Genomic DNA, 20880 nt, shown 5'->3' on the forward strand with positions numbered 1-20880 from the left:
AGTGAGCCAAAGACTTGAACAGACCTGTATTTGAACAGAGGAAAAAAATTAGTTATAGATTGTATAGATTTTGTGCATCTTCTGATTCATATTTTCCATTTTATTTTTAAAATACTTACAAGTGGTCAGATATCTTTATTAATATCTCCTGTACAGATTAATACTTAATAAGTATTTGTTCCTGAGATAATAACAAAAATTACAATCTAATAAAGTATCATTTCTGACATCTTTCCTCATTCCTGCTTCTAGAGTTAATTACTTTAATTCTCTCAATTATTGCATGATGCTCTGGATAAGTTTTCTCATTGAACTGATTATCATATTATACTCATAATAAGTATCATACTTACTCTTAGTTTGATAGTGTTTTTGTTCATGTGTTCTTCATCCAATTGAATGTGAGCTCTTTTGAGGTCATGGCTTACCTCTATTTCTTAAATAGGACCTTAATATTCAATTTACTCCTACTCTCAAATTCATAAATGTTCACGTTAAATTTGAACAGATTGGAGAGCTCTTTACATTCTCAAAGCACCCTGCCGTGGCTAACATTTGTCATATTTTTATAGTAAGTACCTGCTGTCACTATTGATTATCACAATGTGTAACATATAGAAACTTTTAAAGACTTTTAAAAGATGAATAAACAAGTTACCAAAAGATAGAGTAGATGACCACACTTTTACCCGACTCTATCCTTTCTTTACAGTTTCTCAAAATCACAGAATTTGCTGCTGTATCATTGACATGTTTTTGTAGAGACATGGAATTATCTCAAGAAAACTCAGGCACAACTTCCCTCCTCCCTGGGGTTTCAGTAATTTCTTAAACCCTATCCAGTCCATTTAATTTCTTTGATGGAGAAAAGTGCAATTAGTTGAACAGTTCTACCAACTCAGCATTCTACTATTTTGTGCAAGTAGCATGACAAATCTTTCACTATTCATTTCCCTGCTTTGAGTATGACTAGAATTCCTTTCCCATTGTCTTGGAATATTTCATCAATCACTATTTGTTCTGGCCTTTGCTTTCTGGACCTTAATATGTACTCTAGTTGTACTTTCCCCTTAATCCTACTTTCAAATTCATAAATGTTCATGTTAAATTTGAACAGATTGGAGAGCTCTTTACATTCTCAAAGCCCTCTGCTATGGCTAACATTTGTCAGATTCTTATTGTAAGTACCTGCTTAATGTCTGAGCTCCATGAGAAAGACTGTGTTGAATTGACACTGTATGCACTCAGCCTTTCTCAGGGCTTGTTCAGAACTTATTCAACAGGGAGTTCATGAACAAATGAAAGAACAATCTGTGCTGCTCTTCTACTTAATTCTCATTTATTTTATATATAACTTAATATTTATAATTTTTGAAATATACATATATGCTAGATAATATATTGTAATTTATTATTTTACTTTGCTTAACGTTTTACTTTTTTTCTTACTCATAGTTTGGTGTGAAGATCTTACTTTTTAATTTTTCGTTTGGACAATAACGTACATAGCAAAGGGCACCTAACTCTGAAATGAGTTATCAATAGATTAGTGAGAAGACCTGTACTTTTGCCTCTGGAGGAAAGCATTATACAAACCACTACATAACTCTGCTCCTAGGTAATACAACCTCATAGCATTAGCACTTTTCTTTATGTTTCATACTGATTCCAATCAATGCTTTCTAAAATACTTCAACTCTAATATTTGTGAATACATTCTTAGCTTTCAGTGTTATTTTGCCTCCTTACTTATCAAAACTGTTTCTATCAAATAAGATTTATTCTTCTATTACTCTAGAAATAGTTCATATTCTCCTTTCGAACAACTCCTAGAAATGGAAATATTTATGTTCATATTAAATATTCAAATTTATTGATCTAAATACTCATATTTTCTTAATTGATGTATAAATGAATGGAAATGTTATTTCCAATCATATTTATTGCTTTTATTTCAAATACCCAGCTTTTATTTTTGTTCTTTTTATTTGACATCTGTTGTTCTTGACATTGTTTCCTGGGATTTTTTTTCTCAACCATTCAAATGTCACTTTAAAGCATATTTAATCCTATCAGCAATTTTTACCAAATATATTAACCCTGTCCCAGAAGATTTAACCTTTATCATTAAACAATCATCATGTGATCTTAAGCCATGAACTAGAAAATTAAATGTTTTATTTGACATTATCAACTGTTTTCTCCTTTTTCTTCAGAGTCACAAACCCACAATCAAAAGCATTATAAATGCTCTCAGGTAAATGCATGAATACATTTTTTAACATCATTAGTCATTAATAAAATGCAAAATAAGGTCACAAGGAAATATAGTCACACCCTTATTAAAAATGATAAAGTAAAAGATATTGACAATTTCAAGTGCTGGCAAGAATATATAGCAAGTTGAATTCTCTCATATATTATTGATAGAAATACTAAGTGGCTTGTCATTCCTTATAAAATTAAGTCTGGGTTTATCTTATAACCAAGCTTTGTTACCCCTATTTTTTAACTCAAGAGAAATCAAAACTTATGTTCATACAAAAAACTTGTATGTGAATGTTTATTGCATCTTTATTCATAAATACCCTCAACTAGAATCATCCAAAATATCCTTCAACAGGACAGCAGATAAACTGTAGTACAAGGTTACAATGGAATACATGCAGCATTATGGGTAATCTCAAACCTACCACACTAAGTGGAAGATGTTAGACTCACAATTCTACAGGCACTGTGTTGTTTCATTTATTAGATATTCTGGAAATGGGAAAAATGTGTGGAAAGAAAACAGTTACCAGTGCCTGGGAGTGATGTGGAATCTGCCTACAAAGGTGTGTGGGACTATATACACAATGAAATACTATTCAGCATTAAAAGAGAATAAAATCATGTCATTTGCAGGTAAACACATGGAGTTGGATAATATAATGCTAACTGAAGTTAGCCAATCCCCCCCAAAAAAACAATTGCAGAATGTTTTCTTTGATATATGGATGCTAATTCATAATGGGGTTTGGGGTGGGCAGCATGGGAGGATTAGAAAAAACCTAGATAGAACAAAGGGGAGGGAGGGGAAGAGAGGGGAAATTCAAATCAAAACTACTCTAAGATTTTTATCTTGCTCTAGTCAGAATGGCAGCTATTAAAAATACAAACAACAATAAGTGTTGGCAGGGGTGTGGGAAAAAAAGGTACATTCATATATTGCTGATGGGACTACAAATTAGTGCAGTCAATATGGAAAGCAGTATGGAGATTCCTTGGAAAACTTGGAATGGAATCACCATTTGATCCAGCTATCCCACTCCTGGGTCTATACCCAAGGGACTTAAAATCAGCATATTTCAGTGACATAGCTGCATCAATGTTTATAGCAACACAATTCACAATAGCTAAATTGTGGAACCAGCCTAGATAACCTTACTTAGATAAATGAATAAAGAAATTGTGGTATATATACATAATGGAATATTACTCAGCATTAAAAGAGAATAAAATCACAGCATTTGCAGGTAAATGGATGGAGATGGAGAATATCATGCTTAGTGAAGTAAGACAATCCCAAAAACAAAGGCCAAATGTTTTCTCTGGTATGTGAATGCTGATCCTTAATGGGAGGAGCATGGGAGGAATGAGGAACTTTAGACAGGGCAAAGGGGAGAAACAAAGCTCTGTAGAGGAACCTTTCACTCTCAACTTCTCCTTTTCTTTCTTTTCTTTTCTTTTTCTTTTTGTTGTTGTTGTTGTTGTTGTTGTGTGTGTGTGTGTGTGTGTATTGGGAGGGTATTGGGCTGAACCCAGAGGTGCTCTACCATTGAGTTACATACACAGCCCTTTTTATTTTTTATTTCCAGACAGGGTCTTGCTAAATTTCTGAGGCTAGCCTTGAATTTGCTATGCTTTTGCCTTAGCCTCCAGCATCACTCTGATTACAGGTATACACTATGGAGCTCAGTACTATCAACATTTTCTAGAACAAAATTACAAGGTTTTCTGAGCCAGATCCTTGCTATTTCATTCTATTATCATTTCCTTACAGAGAAATACATACAGCACTATGTATTCCTTACAGAGTTCACTATTTTTTCCAACAAATGAAGCCAATCTTACCTTCTAATTTAATAATGCTACCTACTTCCAACATACCCAAACACATCCCATAATACTCTGATTTCTCTTACTTTTCTCTGCATTTCTTTCATGCATAGCGTCTGTCAACTTTTAGCATACTATTTGTCCACTTATTTATTGTGGATTTGTTTCCTCTCTCTATCCTTGATAGAATGTGAACTCTAGGAGATCAAAATTTAAAAAAATATATATATATTGTGGTATATCCAAGGCATGAAAAATAGTACCTGATTCCATTTGGCACTTAAATAATTGTTGAATTGAAATTGCTATAATTTCAATTATAAAATTGCTATAATTTTCAAATATAAATAATTCTAAAGATAAATTATTTCAATCCCAAGCCCAAAATAACTTAAATATGAGGTTTTTTCCTTAATGGCACAAATCTCTGATTTTATTTTTCTTATTTATTTATTTATTTGTGCATTAGTTTTAACACAATACTATGCACTAATGTGACACACTTTAAAAAAATTACTGTACCTCTATTGCCCCTTCAATTTAGTAAGTTGTTTTACAAAACTTTTCTTGAATTAAATCTGAAGTTTGATACTTTTCAAGCAAATTTCTTGGGTTATAATAAATGTGCAATAATTTGTTAGCTGACAACAAATTCAATGAGTTTAATTTATGTTTAAAAGGTAGTTTTAATATTTGAAGGGTAGTTTTGAAGTCTTATTATTATTCAGAAAATTATTTGGGATATTGAATATTTTTTAGAACTTCTAATTCACTGTGAAAGATCTGGAAATCAAAATTAGATGTTAATATTCATATAAGATTTGCTTATTCTCTTATCTCTGTTCCTCCCCAATATTCCCTCTTGACTTTTCTCTCTTTCCAGCTACCCTTTAAAGGTTATTGTTGCCCTAACTCTGATCCTGTTTCCAGTTCTAAGGTGAGATAGTTTTCCCTTGGTTTATCTCACCATGCCCAGAGTTTTCCAACATGGTCTTTGTGCTGAAGTCTCTTAAAATTAAGTCTCCAAACAAATTACAGTTTTATCACTTGCTTAAAATTATAAAATATTTCTAGCAGGATTGTTAATTAACCATGGTATGATAATCAATACAACATGAAATAATACCATTGTGCACAATTTAAAATAAATAATGCAGTTAATGACCAAGAGAAAAACATCTATTCATTATATTCAATTTACAGATCACTTAATAATCAAATTTAGTTTCAAATCTTTGATGTCCTTTTAAATTTAATTTAGAAAAATGACTCCTGTGACTCTTGCTTAGTTAGGAAAAATCCAAACATAAGCAGCAACTACGTAAACAGAAGCTGACATTCTGCTACATTTTGCTATTAATGTTAAGCTAAATATTAGAAATTTTGGGTCAGAAAATGTCCATCCCATGCATGGGAATCTGACTGTTCACCTGAGATATGCTGGTCATTGTATTGTAGGACAAGGTGCAGGAAAGGGTTGTTAATTGTGTCAGACTTCTCTCTTCACCTGTGATCATCTTTCTATATGAAGGGAAATCACATAGAAATCTGGGAAGGTATTTTTCTTCTCCCAGGGAGCCATGGACAACAAGTAGTTTATTTAATATTCTCTTCAACACTGATGATTTATTGACACAATTTTTAAAATTGCTTATATTCACAACAATGATTTTTTAAAGTTGTATACTACTAAATATTTTATAGAAAGCAATCTTTCGTAAGAGTACTGGGATCATTATGAATAGGATAAATTTAAAAAAAAAACTCTTGATGTCTATTAGAATATTGTTTAGCAACAAGACAAATATCAACGATAGCTAAACGGTTACACATCAGGGAGATGGTTAATAAACAGTGAATGAATGAGCCACAAACCTGAGTGCCCATGCTCCACAGTGGACTAAGAAATGAAGCCGAGGCAGGATTTAGCTGTCCTTGGAAGGGCAAGCAGCCAGACTCTCTCTGCAGAGATCAGTCTGCCAATACAAACAAATCTTCACAAATGAAATAAAAAACCTCTTGATGTCTATTGGAATATTGTTTAGAAACAAGACAAATATTTAGCAATTGAATCAGAACAGCTTATCAGCACTGGCCCACTAGGAATCAGAATTAGCATAACTGAATGTAAGCCTGGCTTGAAAAGGAAGTGCTGAGGATGAGTACCCTGAACTTTGTTGCCATTCTCCTACATCTGGTAAAGGAAGATCCTGATTTAGTCAGCTCTTCTGTTGCTTTACCAAAAGTCGTGTAGAAGAGGAAAAGTTGGAAAACATTGGAGCTTAGTTTCAAAAGTTTAGTCGGTGACCAGCCGATTCGATTCCATAGTTCTGGGCCCCAAGTGAGGCAGAATACATGATGGAAGGGCATGGTGGAGGAAAGCATCTCACTTACCAGGAACAAAATATATACTCCAAAGGCACACCTTTAGTGACCTAACTCCTCCAGCCACACCCTACCTGTGGACAGTTAATCTATATCAGTGGATTGATCCACTGATTAAGTTATACCTCTCAAAATCTAATCATTTCACCTCCAAAAAGTCTTGTAATGTTTTGTAACTGAGCTTTTGGAGGACACCTCCTGCTAAGAGCCATAGCCAAATAGTAATGATGCATGGCATTTTTGGTTGAAAGGTGACGCCAGCAAGCCATTGAGTTGATATGATTATGTTAAGATCTGCATTCAAATGGATATTAGACCCCTGCTGTTCACCTCAGCTTGCTACTTTGGAGCTCTAGGGGGACTCCCAAAGAGTTCCCATTGGTTGGGAAAGTGCGTAGAAGGGAATTCCGGAGGAGGGATTTCCTATTGGAGTGGTGTGTTCGGGAGAATGCCTGTGTGTGTGTGTGTGTGTGTGTGTGTGTGTGTGTGTGTGTGTCTTGGCATATTTCCCGGGAGCATACAGGGCATTGGCGGGAGTTTCAAAAATAAAATTTGTTCCTGTTTGAGTGGCTCATGATTTTGTGCCCAGCCAGACTGCGGCAACCTCCTACATAAACCGCTGGCCATACAACATAAATAAACAAACTGAAAATAGTACCTTTACTTCCTCAGCATCAACACAGAATAAGTTGTCAGGATTTGAATTCCCAAGAAAGCAAATTCCCTGAGAATATCAACTGTAGTCATTATGGAATATTCAGATATGGTGAGACTCTGTAAAGCACATGATGCATGGGACAGAAGCAGAAGGAAAATGAAGGCATGTGAAAAACAACAAAAACAAAAACAAACTAATGTAGTGGATGAGAACACAGCCCCCAGGAGCCACATACAAGGTAAATGACCCTCAGCAGGATGCTTAGGCTAATCTCTCTGCAGGTTAGTCTAGTCATCTTCAAAATAAGGATGATAATAATACTAACTCATAGGTATTGGTAAAGGAAGGATATAGTATAATTTATACAGTGTTTTGGATGAAGTAAATAGTAATAAACAGTATCCAATATCATATTGTTTAGACACCTAGTCTCTAAACAAAATATTAAAAAGGACTGCAGATGAGGTTCAGTGGTTAAGTGACCCTGGGTTCAATCCCTAGTACCAAAGAAAAAGAGACAGAAAGAGAACTTAGCCTGCATCCACTGGTTTTATCACCTTGCAGAAACCTTACTTGTTCAGATTTCCAAACAGTGCCACAAATTTTATGGACCCTAGGAGCATGGCCAATTTAATGGGCATGAAAACCATATACAATTGCTCAAAGGGGCTGGACACAGTATGCCACCTGTCCCACATAAGGTGAATTTCCAACTTGCACATAGAATTAGGCCAATACACCTTTGTTGCCCTGGAATCACTATTGATATTTTTACAGAGATGGAATAAAGAAATTTTATTAACTGTCAGTGTGGCCAGATAGTTATATAAACATTCTGCTCTCAGTAAGTAAAGAAACAGGAAACAACTTAATCAAAACATTACTGGAAAAATATGAATCAAAACTGAATTATTCCCTATTAGCCCATTAAATTCAATATTGAGTAAACCACTTTATATTTCAATTGAATTTTTGTTAGGTCATAAGATGAATTCTTTACACTACTAAAGTTTATAAGTTCTTACATTCTATAAACTTTTTACTTCAGGTTATTTAAAATTTATATTTACTATATAGATCCAGATATAATCACTTGCTTGATGTCTCATCAAACATACTGCAGAATTTCACTGAAGCTCATATTGCAAATCCCACATGAAGACCAAGATAGTATGGTACTTTGAAAAAGAACACATCATTATCTCTCCTAAAATTGTTACTACAAGGACATCTTATATTGGGATACTAAATTTCTTTGAGGACACATAACTCTAAACAGTTTATTCTGTATACCCATAAGGGTAAGATTAATCCTCGTAGTCAGACTAATTTGGGGTACTCATAAATAAATATACTAATTAAACATTCACAAGAATTCATCCCAAGAGTATTCTGTGATTTTTAACATTATCAAAACATTTGGAGATTAAATATGAAAATTCACTCTATGTTAAGATAATGAGCACTCTTTGTAATTAAAAAGCAATAAAATACAAAATTCATCCAAATGGGCATATAATTTAACAGCTTACTTATGTGAGAAAAACACAGCCATTTCTTTTAGTAAGAATAAGCAGTTATTCTCATTGTGAAAATATTACTAGATATTACTCAGCAGCTGAACACTTAAAAAACATTTCTTTCATACTATTAAGTTATTTATATTACCACACTGAATCCCTCTTTCCTCTCAAATCTGCGCTTTCTCCTGTGGTGCTAACAACATTTGTTAATGGCACCAACATCCTCTCATTACCCAAATCTAAAACTTCAGAATATTCTAGGGTCTCCCTTCTCCAAGTTCCATGTATGGAGTCTGTGAATAGATGCTTATTTTTATTTTTTTTTCAGTGACGCAGTCTGCAACACATTTCTCCTCGGCAAATTACCAGTTGCAATCCTCTTACTCCGAAGGAAAAAACTGGGACACCAGATAGGTGAATATTTTAATTAGTTGCTCTTTTTTTCTGTTAATTATACATTCACTACATTTCTTGCCTCTGATGCCTCTTTTTTAACTATCACTTCTTTAGATATTACTCTTATTGATATTGCCAAAATTTATTCAGTAATGCTGTAATCAGTACCTTAATGTCATTCTCTGCACTCATGCCATGTGTGGCTGTTAGCTTCATGCTTTTGAATCTTACTACGCAGAACCCATTACCCCAAATTTCTACAGATATCCCTCCACTGGCAAATTTGGATCTAAGTGACTCAGTTTGGCACTTAATGACCTTCTGTGATCTACCCAATCCTAATTCCTAAACATATATCATAAAGCAGTCATTCAACAGATAATTACTGAGTTCTTATTACACATCTGATATTGTGTCCAGTAAAGCCAAAATGATTTTTTGATGTTGTTTACCAAATCACTGTGGAATACTTTTCTTTACTTACGCTGAAATGTATTGAATGGGAGAAAATTTAATTATTTTATAATGATCATCAGATGATCAATTCACCAAATATCAGAAAATAATAAAAACATGTAGACAAATATGCACACTAGAAGTACATGTTTTGTTTTAATAATTTACATAGAATGAGATTCAAATAATCTTTCTATGATCTTCTAATACTTGACTATCCAGTTTCAAGGGAACACCTTTTATACTTGCTAGACTGTACAGACTTGCTAAATGTCATTTAACTAGAAAGAGAAATTAAAAGTTATTTTTAGAAATAGCTTACCAGGATACACAAGGTTGTCTGTGTTTCTTTGAGTCCGGCCTATCAGAACGGTCGTAAGATTTACTGTGGGTTTCTTAAGTGTGTTAGATTTCTTCAGCAATTTTACTTGCTTCTGAGACTTGACAACATTTGCCAGACCTTCAGACAACAATCGATCTATATACCAAGTTAAGTTAGATAGGGCAGCTTGAGTTTTTATTTCAATTATTGATTCCACAAATTCTGTCAGACCTTTCTGAGGAAGCTGATTTTGTGGCAGAGAACCTTTTATCCACTTAAGTACAGCAGCATTTTGTTCTGATGCGCTTGTTGGAGCATTACAACACACGGTAAAAAATTCATGGAGAGTTTTGTTAAGCAAAGAGAAATTAGTTGAAAGATGGATGGATTTTGCTTCCAGGGCCTTAAATCTGGAATTTAATACTTGTAGTTGAAGAGCTTGGTCTCTCTCATTTGCAGTCATACTGCCTTTTTTAAGTGAAATATAATAAGGAATGAGTGTCTGACTCACTTTAGATTCAATGCTTTGCAATCGAGTTTCAAAGTTTTTGTAAATCTTGGTGGCTGAGAGTATATTTTCTTCCAAATGACTCATGTTTTGCTGATATTTCATCACTTGGTAAATGGTTTCATTGAACATTTGAGAAATATTTTGAAAGTTGAACTGATCTGCTTTCTCATCTTTAGGAATAGCTGCAAGGGCCTTGGCAACTTGCAAAACAAAATTATATCCCTGACTGTCATTGACCAAAATTTGAATAGAATCATTTAAACATTGGAACTGAGGAATAAATCTCATAATGGTTTCCATGTTTTGGTTACATTTGTGGTGGACCTCAGGATTATACTTAATAGTACTTAAAGTTTCTTTTAGCACATAGTTATCTTGAACAAAATCAATGGCATTATTTATAATAGTTGTTGTCTTATTCAGGCCATCTTCCATTTCAAAGGCAAATTCATGAATGCGTCTTTCTAAGGCATTTTCACGACTCTGTACTTCATTTCTCAGTAAATTGTGTCTTTTTGTAAGTTCTTTGATCAGAAAATGTAGACTGTTGACAGCACTTATCAGACTTTCCATCTTTTTCCTTGTAACTACTACTTCCTTGGGTTGCTCCAATGTCACTGTCTGTTTGAGTGATGCTCCCTGTTCAAGCAAGGGTTGAAGGATCTCCATGTCATATGTCAAATCGTTTAGTTGCTCACTCATTTTATCCATCTTGTTCTCCATTGGAAAGAGAACCTCAGCCAATGTTTGGTTTAACACATGTAAACTCTCTTCTGTGTCTTTAAGTTGAAATTTAAAATCATTTCTGCACTTAGATAGCATGTCTTTGCATTCAACCCTGACAGATTCCTTCTCCATCCCCAAACTGATAGTGAGATTGTTAATCTTACTCTCTTGGATGTGCAAATCATCAAACATCTGCAGCATCATCAAACCTTGCTTGTTTATCTTTTCATGTAGAATTGATACGTATTTAGTGACATTATTGCTGACGGATTCAGCAGCTGTAGCATTCTTCTGGTCTGACACTTGTTCATTTGATAAAAGCTGCTCGTGTACTTCTTTCATTTTGGAAAGAGTTTTATTGAGGGATTCATAGTACAGAATGCCCCTTGAGTGTTCCTGTTCTAGAGCACCTTGTAAACGAGCCTGTGTTGCTTCTAGTTCTTTAATAGGCTTCTCACACGTAGAAGTCATTTCTTGTCTGATATTCACAATGTGATTCTTTAGATCTACTATATCAGTCAATGTGGGCCTATTTTCTGGCATTAAAATAGACTTTTGTTGGACTGTTATTGAAACCACAGATGCATTAACTTGTTGAATTATATGCCTGGTGTTTTCAAGGTCCTCTGACAAACTCGACACAGTCTTGAAGAGCTGTGCGACAGTCTCTTGCATGTCATTTTGAAAGACTTTAAATTGTTCTCTTACTATGTCCTTTACTAGATCATTAATACTTTTGGATTTTAGACCTAAAGACAAAGATAACAAATAATAAAAAATGCACGATTTTAATTATGAGAGGCTAGATATATTTAAAAGGTAGATGTTTGAAACTATTAATAACATGAACTAGTGAAAATAATACTCTAATATATTTACTTGCAACATTTTAAAAACTACGATTTATAGGAGGCAATCACCTTGTTGATTGATGAATCTGATTGGGGAAATCAAGTGTAATGTAGAACATGCTAGAACCATAAATCTAAGGTTCTATGGACAAAAGACATGAAGGAACTACTATTGGCTTCAGTAATAGACATTACTGTGCAATAATCTGGGTCTAGTCCTGAATGAAAATAAATTGCTTTGATCTTTTTGCCTTTGCAAATAATACCCATTGTTAGCTGATGACTGTGCTATTAGATTTCTGGTAATCAGGTTCAGAGCTTATGTTTTGAATTCATAAACACTATGAATCTGCTCTAGTAAAGAAATTTAATTGAAGAAAAAGATGAATTCACATTCACAGGAGTCAACATGTTTTACAGTAACAATAAAAAAGTAAAATAAGAGGTTTGATGATCACAAAACAATTCAATTGTAAATCAAAACAGGAATTCAAGATATGCTTAATTTTCATAATATGACTTACATTTTAACAGAAAGAGAGGAGGAAACTTCCTGCTAATGACTACATACTAGTGTCTCCAATATGAGAAAGCATAGGCTAATTATGAACCAAGATTGTGGTAAGTTTGAAAAGTAGTATTAAGAAAGAAAGAGAAAATGAAAAATGTATTATATAGATTATTACAAATGATATAAATAGAAAATGAATATTTAAAACTGCAACAAAATTCTACTGTTTCATTCAGAAACAGATATATATATATATATATATATATATATATATATATATATATATATATATATATATATATAATGGGTTAAGGACATAACTAATCCCTTCTATTGAGTAGAGAATTTTATTATTATTGCCAAGTTTATTTCCTGTATTAGTTTTTTCCTGTGCCAGATTTTTTTTAAAGTAAGTTAGTGGGTTACAAAAAGCTGTTTATGATAACCAAATTTTATAGTATCTAGCTATTTAGCAACGTAAATGTAAGATCTGTCCATTCAAATTCAAAAACACCAAAGGCCATACAACAAGATACAAGCAACATAATACATAGGATTTTCAAAAGGAAAATCGGTGCAGTGGGATATTGCCATTCGAGTTATGGCTATTAAGTAGCCTATATAGGAAATATGATAGGATAAAAAAATGAGTGTAGGCTCTTTATTTATTTATTTTGTAAGCATGTTTTCAAAAGTATTTAGTATGCATGAGAGACTTACATGAAAATTATTGTGAAAGAGAAATTATTAAAAAATAGAATGAAGTGTTGCTTAAACATCTTGCTGTCAATGAAATCTAGTACAAAGATAAAGCTGTAAAAGTAGATGGTTTTACATGGACAAAAATGACCCAGTTAATCCTATATTTTATGATTGATGTTGCTAAAATGAGAAAAAAAATTACATTTTCTAAACCTAGTGGAAACTTAAATAAATTTTGAAGTTCAAAAAGTATAGAAAAATTAGTCTGTATGTAATAGGAACATTTTTAAAAATGTCAAATATGGAATAATAGTCAGTGACACACAACACCACACAGTACTCAAGAATGAATAAATTCATTAGAAAAATGTAAATAGCCACAATTAAGAGATGTTACACATAAAAATTCCTAGCTTTTGAATTGTAACAAAAGGTTTTAAAATATTTGTATTTTCTAAATTCAGACAGCCTTTAGCCAATCACCATTTATTTGACAAATATTCTTTAAATACATTCTATATCCTATACCAAAAATAAAATTTAGAAAATTAGATTTTTTTTGTCTTAAAAACAGACTATATGAGCTTCCCCCAAAGAAAGGTGCCACTCCATAGTGCAATTACTATTGTAGCACTATCTACAGGTAATTAATTATCTCCTGTTAGTTAAACTTAATTTTAATTCTCATGATAGCAAAAAAAAAAAAAAAAAAAAAATGAGGTAGTGCAATAAAGCATACATAAGGTTGGGGTTAACCCTTCTTTGAGTTTATAACCTTAGAATTATGACAAAAGATGCTTTTCAAGATTGTAAAGATAAAATATAAGTTAAGCTTTATTGAATTAATTAGTTGTAGATAATGACAATTAGGTGTTTGACCTTGGGAAACAAAAACTACATGACCTGAAAGTCAGAATAAGAAATACAGATAAAAACAGTGTCAGGTAAAATTCAGGTCAGAATTTTGGTCAAAGTAAATAGGAGAAATTATGAAATGAAAAATATGAGATGCCTTAGCCATAATTCTTTAAAATCTTTATGAAAAAAAAATATATTGGAGAAAAGAGAAAATCACAGCAAGGTCTGAAGAAAAAAAAAAAACCTGAACAGATTATTAGCTTAAAACTTTGTTTCTGTTTCAGATTACATCTCCACAATTTGTTACAAAAAATATTTATGTAAACCTATTTTTGAAAAAATATGCCAAGATGGCTTATGGTAATATCTATGTGGGAATATAATTTTGAACTCTTTGATTCTGTTTCATGTGACTTAAATGCTTCTACTTTCTTAAAAAATAATATTGTTTTTGGTGACTTAGATATATTTAATATCAGACATAATTGCATGCCCTTTCTGTGGTGGTGAACATAGGATCTTTTCATAACATTCAGATAGGTTGTGAGGAGTTGAGACATTTGATTTTCAACAGTTTCTATGGTTACTAGCAGATTAAGCACTGTTCTTAACCTTGGATGTGAAGTAAACAAGAGAGGAAGCTGTGGCAAGCTTGGCACCTTAGGGGTGGGTTTAGTCTTTGTTTCCTGTAAGAATATTCATGAACTACAAGCCCTCTGGTCCTCATAATTAATGATTGTGCTAAGGACATAACTAATCCCTGCTATTGAGTAGGGAGTTTTATTATTGTTGCTGTGAGTATGATTTTTCATGTGTCAGTTTTTTCCTGTGCCAGATTTTTTTAATAGGTTAGTAGGTTACAAAAAGCCATTGACAAGCCTAAATCTCCTGGGTTGTGTTAACCAAATTTTGCTAATTTCATTAAGATGGTTACAGTCAATCATAGGCTGTTTCTTTTTGACTTCTTTCCTTTGTATATTTTATTTTTATTTTTCTGTTGTAGACACATACAATACCTTATTTATTTATTTTTATGTGGTACTGAGGATTGAATTGCACCCAGTACCTCACATGTGCTAGGCAAGCGCTCTACCACTGAGCTCCAAACCCAGCCCAACTTCTTTCTTATGTTATTACTTCAGAGAGAAAAAATTCTTCTTATATGGCTTTAATTGGTAATTTTGGCCATACCAATTATGTAGGACAGGGTCTTCATTTCAGTAGCTGAATAGCACTATTTACATGATTGAAAAACATAATGGAGTCATGGTTGCTATTGAGCTGCAAAAGTGTCTTTCTTAGTGGATGATACATCAAATCTATAACTACTTAGTTTTTTTAAAAAAATGTGAACCACAAGAGAGAAAAAAATAAATAAATTGTATAGAAATAGGGATATCTAGTGAGAAAGTTTTAATGAATAAAGCAAAGTCAAAGTGACCACTAACCTTGAGACTTGGAAACATACAATAAACCCAGTGCACTGGGATCCTCCTAGTAACCAAACTAATTGCCTGAAACATTCAAGTCTTATCAAAAGGTCATCTCCTCCTGATCCTCCACATATCAGTTGAGATGGCTTCTCTTCCTAAATGCATTCCCTGACCCCTTACACTGGATTTGTTGCAAATCTCAAATGGTCCCATTGTACCCTGTGCATAAAACTACTGTGCTAATTACTATGTATATATAAATCTTGATGGTAGACAGAAAGGTTCACACTCCTCTCCCCACAAGAGGTCCACATCCTAACTCACAGTGCTTATGAATATTACCTTACATGGCAAAAGGGACTTAGCAGATATGTTTAAGGATCTTAAGATTGTCTTTAGTCATTCAGATAGGTCTAATTTAATCACATCCATTCTTAAAATTGGAAGAGGAAAGCAGAGAGTATATAGGGGAGGCATTATAAGGACTCAACCCACTAGCTTTGAAGGTGGAGGAAGAAAACTATGAGACAAGAAATGCAGTGGCCTCTAGAAGATGAGAATTGGCCTCAGTTCACAGATCTCAAAAAAGCAGGAACCTCAGTCCTATAGCTGGGAGGAAATAAATTTAGCCAACAAACTGAATTAACAGAAAATAGATTATCTATGCTATAGATTCTCCATAAAAGAGCACAGCATACTTCTAAGCTTGTTGTTTTAAGAGCACAGAATTCAGATAAAACTTAATCCGATTTATATTGCAAATTTACTTTTCCGAACTGGAATGTTTTAGAATATACTTTATTGATTATAAAACATGACCTAGATAATTTCTGGGATAACCACTTCAGATTCATTCTCAATACCTCTGTCAATAATATTGAGACATCTGTGAATCTAGTTTGCCTTGATAATCATTACCTCAGCACTGTCTTTATTCTTGAACTGGATATTACCCATGATGGATTTTAACCATAAGACAATTATTCTGTAACTAGGTATATAACATCAATCAACCATATGGAATATTCAAAGATTTGTGCACATAGTAAAAAATATTTTGATATAGTATTTCAAAAGTTGAGTGATTATAAAATATCTCATTAAAAAAAATGTTGTAGACTTCCGTATCACCCAAAGATCCCAAAGTGACACAAGAAAAGATGAATCATTTTCCTTTTGTATGAATTGAAAGAGCCATTTATTTTAATTTTTTTACCTTTTAGAAAAGACTGAAATTCCCTGCCTTTATCTTCACTGATTTTCCTTTCTAGGGAAGAATATGTGTTCCTTACGTCGTCCATAGCCAAAGAAATATTGTCAACTTTCTTCTGCAGAAGCATCACTTTCATGGATTGCTGGTTCATCTGGTCAGTCATTTTTTGTATTACTGCTGCATGTAGAAGAAGAGAAAATTGGAAGCATTGAAAATATATATTTAGAACCACTCAAATTTCGTATTAGATTTAAAGATAGTTCAAATAAATCATGTTTGCAGTAATAAATTTGAAAATATAAGTAACTGGCTACATTCACTTACCAAAAGGCAGAGCCTGACTCTTAAGGCTATTTAAAGATAGAATTTTTAAAAAGTATTAGAATATCTGATTTCTAAAGTGTTTCAAATTTTCTTAGAATTTCTGTCTTTAAAAAAAAACTCTCATATAGTTATTGTCACATGGTCAAAAGATGACAAAAGTGAAGTTTGGAAAGCCAAAATAATTTTTTTGAGATTGCAGAGCTAATGGCTCATCTTCTGCTTCACAATCTGATGACCCAAATCTTCTCATAAAGCTTTTAGCATCTTGTAAGAATGGTATCACACCATCTACAAAGAGTCATAATTTGATTTCTTTCTTACCTATTTGTATCCCTTTTATTTAATCCTCTTGTTGAATATTTCTAGGTAAAATTTCAAGTACTATATTGAACAGAAATGGGACATCTATTGTCTTATTCCTGATATCAGAGGAAATGCTTTCAATCTTTCCATATTCAGTATGGTGTTGATTTGGGATTTATCCTATTAGTCTTTGTGAGGTAAGTTCCTTCTTTCCTCAGTTTACTCATTGTTTTTACTGTTAATAAAGCTACAGCTTATAAACAAATTTAGCAAAGTAGCAGGGTAGAAAATCAACATACAAAAATCAATAGCTTTTCTATACACCAACGATGAATTCACTGTAAAAGAAATCAGATAAACAATTTTATTCACAATAGTCTCAAAAATATCCCACCTAGTAATAAGTATACCAAAACCTATACAAAGAAAAATCACAGAACACTAAACAAAGAAATAGAAGAAGACACTAAAACTTAAAGACCTCCCACATTCATGGATAGGCAGAATTGATACTGTTAAAATGACTGTATTACCAGAAGTGATCTACAAACTTAATACAATTTCCATCAAAGTAACAGTGACATTCTTCACAGGATTATAAGCAACAGTCCTAAAATTCATATGGAAGAAAAATCCTAGAATAGACAAAGCAATTCTGAGAAAAAAGAACAACACTGGAGGCATCATAGTATCTGGTTTCAAATGATAATACAGAACTATAGTAACAAAAGCAACAATGGTATTGATATCAAAATAAACAGGATAGCCAATGGAATACGATAGAAGATGCAGAGACAAACCTGCAGAGACAGTCACTCAATCCTTAACCAAGGTGATAAAAGCATACATTGAGGAAAAGATAGTCTCTTTAACGAACAGCACTGGGAAAACTGCATGTCCATGTACAGAAGAAGGAAACTAGATCCCAATCTCTCACCCTGCACAAAAGTAATACAAAATGGATCAAAAACCTAGGGATAGACCAGGAACTTTATGACAGCTTGAAGAAATGTGGAGGTACTACTCTAACATAAGATGTGGACAATGACTTCCTTAATAATACTCCTAAAGTTTAGGAAATAATACCAAGAATTAATAAATGGGATTGCATCAAATTGAAAAGCTTCTACACAGCAAAGGAAACAAAAGCATGAAGAAACAGACCTCTGAAAGGGAGAAAATTTGAGGCAGCTACTCTTCTGACCAGATTTAATATTCAGGATATATAAAGAACTAAAAAAAATTACCATAAAAAACCACAAAACAAACAATAACAACAACAAAACCCAAATAATCCAATTGATAAATGGTCAAATGAACTAAACAGACATTTTTCAAAGAAGAAATGCAAATAACCAACAAATGCAGGAAAAAGATGTTCAACATCTTTGGTAATTAGAGAAATGCAAATCAAAACAACAGTGAGATTTCTACTCATTCCAGTTAAAATGGCAATCATTAAAAATATAAATAAGAATACATGCCAATAAGAATGTTGGTAAAAAGAAACTCTTATACACTGTTGGTGGAATGTAAATTAGTACATCCATTGTGGAAATCAGTTTGGATGTTCCCCAAAACACTAGAAATAGAATCACCATGGGACCAACCTATAACACTCCTAGGTATCTAATCAAGAGAATTAATGTCAACATATCATAGAGATGCATGGGTATCAATGTTTATCACAGCAAAATTCACAAGATGAGTCATTAAACTATTATAGGTATCCTTCAACAGATTAATGCATAAAGAAAATATGATCTATATACATAATACCACTTTATACAGTCATAAGGAAGAAAATATATCTTGTCATTTGCAGGAAAATGGATGGAACTGGAGAGCTTCATGTCAAACAAAATATGAAAGGCTCCGAAAATAAAGTACTGTATGTTTTCTCTCATATGTGAACGCTAGAGAGAAAAAAAAAAAAAAAAACAAGAAAAAGGATCTCATGAAAACAGAAGACAAACCAGTAGGGTAGAGAAAGGGGAGGGGGCAGGGTAGAGAAAGGGGAGGGGGCAGGGTAGAGAAAGGGGAGGTAGTGGGAAATGAAATTAATCAAATTTTATTATATGCATTATGAATGTGTCCCAATGAAACCCACTATTCTGTATAATTATTATGCACCAATAAAAAATAAATAAATCCAATGACCCAGCATTACATATGTGTAGCTTTATATATATAACAGTAGCTATATTCTGAGAATTTTAATGTTTACTGGGGCATTCCTTAATGAGATATATAGAATTTAAATTGGATCACTTTATACAGCAATGACATTTTCTATCCCTTTACATATAACTTTAATGATTCAAGGATTGGACAGTATTTTATAAAGCTTCTGAATTCCAATCCCTATAATGCATTAGAAGACAGTTTCTAAGGCATATTCACCTGCATTCTTAAAGAGATTCTCCTTAAGTCACATTTCTCAATTTGATTGCCCTGTTTTATATGCCAAATCTCTGCCAAGCCCACAGAAGAGATGTTAGCACCAACCACCCTTATATTTTTTAGACCTAAATTTAAGCCCAAGAAAAATGGTAAAACATTTATGATTAGAAGAATGAGAAAAAAATATAGCATGCCAACTTTTGATCAACACAAGGTCCTTGGTATTTCTTAGTCATAAGAAACATTCCTGATCTCCTCTAAACCAATGGAAGAAAGCTTTCCTTCTCTGATTCCGAAACCCTTGTCTTCCATGATTGCACTGTTTGGAGGATGAAGGTTTGACTTTATTTTAGAAATGTGCTCTTTTCCTTATAACTGAGTATCACAGTACTTGTATTCTCCTTCTGTGTTTGCACACAATGCTTCAATAATTATTCTCCATCTTTTCACCCTAGAATCTGCAGCACATCCAGTTTCTCCCAACATCCAGCACCAATAGAAAAGGATTAGGAGTATGTTAATGTGTCACCATCACACATTTGACAGCTGAGATTTCTTGTTTGGAAGTTGAAATAAACCTTGTTGACAATAATTGGGTTAGAGATGATAGTAATTACAATCTATGACCTGAGTCACCACAGTCTTGCTGCTGATGCTGCTGCTGCTGCTGCTGCTGCTGCTGCTGCTGCTGCTGTTGAGGCTGCTCGACTGTTCCTCTGTCAATAGCTATGTGACTTTCAACCTGGTTGCTGTGCATCAATTGCTGCTGTTCCTGAGCTAGATGGAAACAAAAAGAGAAGAGAAGAGTGTTAAGCACTGGAACTGCCTCATTTTTTTTTCCAGTCCTGAGCAATATTGTGGCTGACATTCATTTTCCTGGGTACTGAAGCGTGATGGTCTAGGATGATTGCAAGAGTAAGATGCCCCGCCCCCAGTCACAGGGCAGTGTGACACCACACTGGAATTGGAAATACACCACTCTAACTCTGCCTGGAAAAAAAAAATATTCATAATTCCTTTAAACAAAAAATGGATGGTGTTTTTTTTTTTTTTTTTTCATTTGGGTGGGATGGGAGAAGGATGTAAACTGCCTGCAAAATTGGACTTTAAAATCTGCTGTATTAAAAGTACAGCAGCCTTGTAAGTGGACCGCCACAAAGGCTAATCTTTTAATGGTAGAATTTCTGACCAGTGACTACTTGAAAGT

General features: G+C 33.3%; 1 protein-coding gene across 1 annotated transcript in view; it reads right to left on the minus strand.

The window, feature by feature from the left end:
• Mmrn1 (multimerin 1) overlaps positions 1-20880 on the minus strand; it is a 57856-nt gene that overhangs the window by 6004 nt on the left and 30972 nt on the right. Inside the window, exons 6-8 of the mRNA XM_027926540.2 lie at positions 20301-20450; positions 16647-16820; positions 9839-11824 (exon numbers count right to left, since the gene is read on the minus strand). Coding sequence (XP_027782341.2) covers positions 9839-11824; positions 16647-16820; positions 20301-20450 — 2310 coding nt within the window. The remainder of the gene's footprint in view (positions 1-9838; positions 11825-16646; positions 16821-20300; positions 20451-20880) is intronic.

The sequence above is a fragment of the Marmota flaviventris genome, chromosome 7 (genome assembly GCF_047511675.1).
Source record: "Marmota flaviventris isolate mMarFla1 chromosome 7, mMarFla1.hap1, whole genome shotgun sequence".
Lineage (NCBI taxonomy): Eukaryota > Metazoa > Chordata > Mammalia > Rodentia > Sciuridae > Marmota > Marmota flaviventris.